The sequence below is a fragment of the Cyprinodon variegatus genome, unplaced genomic scaffold (genome assembly GCF_000732505.1).
Source record: "Cyprinodon variegatus isolate N-32 unplaced genomic scaffold, C_variegatus-1.0 Scaffold1017, whole genome shotgun sequence".
Classification (NCBI taxonomy): Eukaryota; Metazoa; Chordata; class Actinopteri; order Cyprinodontiformes; family Cyprinodontidae; genus Cyprinodon; species Cyprinodon variegatus.
In genome coordinates this window covers 147,733-154,759 of record NW_015151470.1, presented here as the reverse complement: position 1 = coordinate 154,759, position 7,027 = coordinate 147,733, and the positions used below count along the sequence as shown (strand labels likewise).

The 7,027-nt window shown below is 39.7% G+C and overlaps 1 protein-coding gene across 1 annotated transcript in view; it reads right to left on the bottom strand.

The window, feature by feature from the left end:
- Positions 1-5,294: 5,294 nt before the first annotated feature.
- Positions 5,295-7,027, bottom strand: part of rims4 (regulating synaptic membrane exocytosis 4) — a 67,179-nt gene continuing 65,446 nt past the window's right edge. Inside the window, exon 6 of the mRNA XM_015399483.1 lies at positions 5,295-6,915. Coding sequence (XP_015254969.1) covers positions 6,697-6,915 — 219 coding nt within the window. The 3' untranslated portion in view covers positions 5,295-6,696. The remainder of the gene's footprint in view (positions 6,916-7,027) is intronic.

The window sequence follows — 7,027 nt, the reverse complement described above, 5'->3', positions numbered from 1 at the left end:
AAAACGTTTGACGCATCTGAAAATTACTTCTGATTACTTTGCCAAAATCAGCATCCAACCCAGTAGGACTGGTTGGGTGAAGTCATTGAGGCACAGCTCAGGTGTTACCATATCCTAGTGGCTCCATGATGGAGCAGAAAATGGCTTCTGCTCTTCATAATATTTCTACAATTTAAGCTACAAAAAAACAAAGAAGCCAATTGGACAACAGGAAACAAAAAGACTCACAAGCAGCAGAGGTTGGTGCTTGTTGCTCTGCTTCTGTCTCCTTGAACCCCAGTCAGCCTCTGAGCCTGGTTCTGCTGGAGGTTTCTTCCTGTTCAAAGGGAGTTTTTCTTCTCCACTGTCGCTACAAGCATGCTTAGTGTGAGGGTTTGCCTTCAAGTCAATGAGTCGATGCAATCAACTGGTTTTCCTTGAATAGAAAACTTTGAATCAGTTTGACTGTATGACCTGGTGAACTGTAGAGTGCCTTGAGATTAATTTTATATCATTTCTTTCCTGGCAAGTAAGATATATGTTTAGCATTGCCAAGAGAGCAGCTGAAATCAAAGTTTGCTCGACCAGTTAATGCATGGGCGGTTGTCTTCTCTCTAGACTCTAAATCTGTCGCTATAAGAAGCTTGTCAAAGTGAACGTCTTCTGTATGGAGAGTGACAAGAACGAGGAGAAGCTGAAAGTCCCAACGGAAGCACTTAGCCTGTGGAGCCTTTGATGGGATTATGGGATAGCCAAATGCTAAGGCTAACCATTTGCCAGCCGGTGGCACGATCCGAGCATCATGTCATTTGCGCAACCAGACATACATCCACCCTGGATTTCAATTTTTAAAAAGACCGTACCATCAGTTACATTTTTTCATTGCATTATATCATTACATTTTTCCCTCCTTTAAAATTCTAAGCATACTAAACTGTAAAGTGTTAAAGGTTGATAATGTATTTCCCGATAAAATAAATGCATTTAAATCCTTTCTGTTTTATTACTCGTCTGTGTCGGAAATAGGATCCTATGCTACTTCCAGTAGCTAACTTTTTCGGCTTAGGATTTAAACAGAAATCTAGTCTTTTTGAGTTTTATTTTTTCTTTTTTTGTTTACCTTATGGTATATTGTGCCTAATCTAAAGAAAAAACTAACTAAAATGCAGATAAACATGGTTTAATCATATTTTGCCAGATTTCTCTGAGCATGTCCGATGATGACGTCAGACAAGCTGTTTAACGGAGATGTTTTAAAGATTTGTATTAGCATTTCTTAGTGATTTAAGGACAGAAATAAGTACTTTTAGTAGCATAATTACATTTCTTATTGCGACCTGGATGAATATGTGCTTGTACATGAGCTGCTGAACCGATGGTACGGATCGTGCTTCCGGTACGGATCGTGCTTCCGGTACGGATCGTGCTTCCGGTATGGATCGGGTAGTGACTAATGGGATAGCAAAATGCCAATGCTAACTTTTTGCTGACCAGACAACCAGCTGGCAAACAGTACAGCCAAAAGTTTGGAACAGTGATTGAGCTCAAGTGCACCACCTACTGGCTGAGAGGAGTTAAACTAGTTGCTTTCATTAAGAACTGAACATTACAGTCACTGAATGTAAATATTTCTGCTTTTCCTTCTGCTGCTCAGAAATTTGTTGAAATTCTCTAGAGAGCTTTGTTCTAACTAATGAACATGATGGTTGTAATAATCTGGATTTTATGCCTGTTGAAATGAAAATGTATGTCATAAAATTTTAATGTGATCTAGGCAGGAAAGGCTGAGGCTAGTTTGATAAAGTTTTTTGCATTTAACTGAAATACTTAACTGATCTGAAATAGTGTATATTTATCAACTGGAAGTTCAAACGTATTTTTGTAAAATTGCAACCAGGCAAAAACCTCATCAACAGGACAGTGGTGTTCTTCATAGATCTTTCCAGTTTTTTATAATTGAATTACTAAAAAAAAAGTAGATTTCCAATGTTTTCATGCCCAGACCAATGATAATGAGTCATTGGTCTTATTCCATCATAATTTCCATACGTTGGGTTGAAACGGTAAAACCTCTGTTTTTGGATACAATTACATGACAATTCCTTGTCCTTAGCCCTGACAAAAGGTGAAGTTTTAAGGCCTCTACTTACATTACAATGAATAAAGTACATATTTTAACATTCAAGTTACAGACAGAATCAAAGGGAAACCAGAAACAAACAAGTTTTGGTAAGAACCGTGTTAACATTTACATTTCAGTAGCTTATTCAATAAACATTAAAGTGACAAAACCTCTTAAATGAACCTAAAGTAGCAGATAATCGAGCCTTTGACAAACAAATGTACACAATTATTTCTAACAAACAGTGGCTTCAGTTCAGTCTGGGAAACCCCAACATACATTTTGTTTCCTTCAAAGCACAGAAACATTTCCATACACAACCTGCTGACCTGCTACAAAGGAATTTTAGTGGATGTTAAGAAAATCCTACCAACTTTTAATTTAATACCAAACAAAGGTTAGTCAGTTAGTTATAAAAAAAAAAAAAAAGGAAAGTGAACAGATGACAGTTTAGAACTCATTGGGCTTTATCCTAGCTAGTCTGCCTGTCAGACATTCATAGTATTTGGTACAGGAAATGTCTTCTCGACTGTAACAGGAATAGCACACCCAAAACATGATTAGCCTTCATTTTCTACTCACCCCCATGCTGAACAACACTCTGGAGTACTTTTTTGATATCTCAAATGCATCTGGAGATCTGGGAGGCTTCTTACTGTCTGCTGACATTCAAATAATGGAGGTCTATGGAGCCCGAGGCAGAAAGGTCCATAAAAGTCCACAAAAAACGTGTCAATATTCCTCCATACTGCTCGTCCAATGTATTCCAAGTGTCCTGAGTGGGTAGCGTCCATAATTTACCCGAAACGAAGTCATTTAGAATGTTTTTAGAGCATAAACAGTAGTGTATAGGACTTCCTAAAAGCGCGTTCAGGACGCTACGGAAACCGCGGCAGACCAAACCAGATGAAAGTGCGCATTCAGCGTCTGCTCTGCCAATAATGCAAGTGTAGAAGAAGAAATGTGCTGTTTACCTGTGCAAAGAAAGAAACAGCGAAAGAAAAATGTCTGAGGACTTCAGTGTTGAGGAAGAGCATGAGTTCTTTGCCGAGCTGAATGCGCACTTTCATCCGGTTTGGTCTGCCGCGGTTTCCGTAGACTCGTGAACGCGCTTTTAGGAAATCCTATACACTACTGTTTATGCTCTAAAAACATTCTAAATGACTTTGTTTCGAGTAAATTATGGACGCTACCCACTCAGGACACTTGGAATACATTGGACGAGCAGTATGGAGGAATATTGACGCGTTTTTTGTGGACTTTTATGGACCTTTCTGCCTCGTGCACAATAGACCTCCATTATTTGAATGTCAGCAGACAGCAAGAAGCCTCCCAGATCTCCAGATGCATTTGAGATATCAAAAAAGTACTCCAGAGTGTTGTTCAGCATGGGGGTGAGTAGAAAATGAAGGCTAATCATGTTTTGGGTGTACTATTCCTTTAATAACAATAAATCACACAAAACGACAAACATATTCCCTGGGTCATATGGAAGTTATTTCCTGTAAAATGTAAATAAAAATCCCTTTATTGTCTCACAATGGGGAAATTCGTTCTCTGTATATTGACCCGTCCCCTTGGGGAGCAGTGGGCAGCCATTGTGTGGCACCCAGGGTTAAGATTTTTGTTCAGGAACCCAAAATGCAGGCTGTGGGGATTGAACCGGGTACTTTCTCAGGTCACAAGCACACTGCTCTAACCCACTAGGCCAACACTCTCGCTGTAAAGATGTTTACAGTATATTCATTCATTCCCACAAGCATGTGAGTGGAGTTATCTTACTGTCGGCGTCACATCAATTGTAACACTGTTAAATATCTTATTAAATCTCATCAAAACCGGTTAGCTAGAATTTGCTTTGGTACACAGTGTGTTTTGTTTTGAATATGTTTAGGCAGTCCATAAATTTATAAGCTAGTGGAGAACTTTACATGGCTTTTTAAAGTATATAAAACTGATTAAATGGAAATTAATATCATTAGTTTGATTTGTTTGTATTATCTGTGAATACCCCAAAAGCTGGATGTTTTATTGTTTAAAAATGCAACAAACCTGCCTTGAAACTGCCTTTATATCTCTGAAACATGGCTACTGGCAAAAAAGAGGCCGGTTTTGCAAGGTATTATAAAACTAATTTGTATTAGAGGTATTCAGCTAGTGATTTTGTGATGATTAAATGATAACAGTAAAAGTCTATATGTATGGCCTTCTGTTCCTTTTGTTTTATATCAACAAAAATCAGATGAAACCTAAACATCTGAAGTGAGAAACTAAATAAAGATGCTACGTAAAAATGTTCCTCAAATCAAAAGGGTTCTTCTTTAAGTTCCTCTTCCGATCCCCCCCTGGGCAGCTTATAGCTCAGAAATGTCATCAGCTTTTCTAACCTTATCATGCAGATGCTACCAGCTAACACCAGCCACAGAGAAGAAAACCAGACAAACTGCTGAGGGTTTCAATCGCCAACCTCCATCGTTGTGTTTCAACATTTATGAACAAAGTCAAGACAGCTTTACTTTGGCTCATGCCAAAAGACGCAAACAGTGATTATATCTACATAAAAAAACATTACAGATCTTAAAGTGCCTAAATATATGATCTTTGCTGTTTAATAACATATCTCTACAGCTTGCACCTTATGCTCCCTTTAGGTTCATCCTTTTTCTCCGTCCTCTGTCGAAGTCTGTAACACCTGACGTCATTCCAGACACATCCTTTGTTTGATGCCGCAAAGAACATTTCATGCTCTCTTTCTCGCTCTCCTTTTCCTCCCTCTGGTTTTCAGTTCAAGCATGGCTAATCACCAGGTGGCTTGGCTTTCACTGGATCAAGGCTTTAATTTCAAATGAAAGGGACGCTGCTCTGCACAGCCTGAACCCTGCTGTTAGATGATGGGGGATATTTCTGCTGTCCACTCATGATGGGCCGTGCCCAAAGGTAACTGAGGAAGAGGAAGAAGACACATGCTGGTAGAATTTGGCACAACAAAAACTGTTATTCACCAAATATTGAGAGGAATGTTTACAATCCTGCTGAAGGGCGCTCTGAAGCTGGGGGCATCGGTCTTGTCTTCAGCTTTTGTCCGGGGGGGGTCTTAGCAATTTCTCTCCATAACACTGACCTCTACATTCAGTGTGCCCTACACAACAAAATATGAAAATGAACAACCTAAATCAACTTAAACCCAAACTCTCCATCTGCCCGTTTTACACTGTGTTCATTTTCTTCCCTTTAAGGCCTCAACAAGATTTAAATGTGCTAATATCATGCATTTAACACGAGCTACTTTAAATTTAAATCATACTCTGACAGAATACATTTCATGCTTAAAATCTAATTCAGTGTTCTTATCGTTCCTATCATGTTCAGTTTCTGTACGAGGAAAGATTCTGGATGATGGCTGTCATTGCAAGCGTTGATTTTAATCTTTCTTTGCTGCAATTATCTTTGACTGCATAGGCATTGAAACCCAAATAAATCCAAACCAAATCTGTTTGTAAAAGAGCGAGCTACAACGAAGCCTCTATTTGTTACCAGCAAGGATTGATATTTCTCTTAATGTCAAACACAACAACCTAACAGACTGAAAAGCACTTCAGATAACATGTGGCTTAAAATTCAGGAAAACATCAGTAGATTTCAAACCGTTTTTGGGGGATTTGAACGATTAAGCCCTATCAAACAGGTCCACAGATAAAGCAGTGAAATCTGAAGTTGCAGCTAAATGCTCTGATAGAACCATGTTCACAGCCAGCAGCAGCTTTAGATTCAGATCTGGATCCTTTCAAAACATACAACAGCTTTAATCCATGTATTAAACTGACAGCTAAGGGGTGGAACAATAATCGACTGATCAGCAATACACAGAAAGAAAAAGGAAAACAGCTTATGCTGCATGGCTGAACCCAGTGTTTTTAGTATGTTGCAACACATAACTAAGACCTTTTTTTTGTCCTGTTGCATACACAGCTATTGACAGGAACTGGTTGGTTAAACAATGTTGTGGACCGATCCTGACTTCCATTGGGTGAATGGACAGATTTTCCTCAGTCGCTAATGAGGATATGGAAAGACAACAAGGAGTCCTGGGAATGAAAGTGGAATGTAGGCTGCAAAGGAGGCGGGAAGATGAAGCCGACCGGAGCCTGGAGCATCCCAATAGGATGCGATCAATGTCGGCAGCATCGCTCTGCTTTGAAGTGTCCTCATTAAGGTTTTTTTTCCATCAGAGATCTGAAGAGAGTGAAACTTCCCTGTGAGTGTGAAGGATGGTCGGTTACAACAACAAAAGAAATGTGGCTCCCATGAGTCCCAGGAAACAATCTGATCTGATTCAGAAACAATCATACATTTCCATTTGACGCAGGTTTAACGGCTCGGTTGGCACAGTCATTTTTTTTTTTAGGTATGATTATTCCCACGTGTGGACAAACTCGTAAAAGTGCTTTTGAGCGTAAATCCTGATCCAATGGAAGTACTGTGTGGCTGACCCACTTACAGAGCTACGGCGTTTAAGAAAATGTTATATCTTAAGATTCAGTTCAACAGTCGAATCTGAGTAACAACATCCAAATTAATGGTTTTCATCACGAGACTTAGGATCGCTCACAACAGGGTCCGATGGTGCTCTCCAGCGACATCTGAGATGAGTGGCGGATGAGTGGCGCCATCGTAGGATCCACCATAGAGGAGGTAGGGAACAACCTGTACCAGCCAATCACCATTGTGCTGAGGTCAAGCTCCTCCAACAGAATTCGGGCTACGCCCATGAAGCTTTTGCGGTCCATTCGTCCGTAGTTTCCCCAAACAATCACCTAAAATAGAAAACAAGAGGATAAAGACAGCTGCATGACGTTATACTACTTAAAAGTATTGAAATGCTGTTATGGCCATGGTCTGGGAGAATACTCCATTGTGATTGGCTCC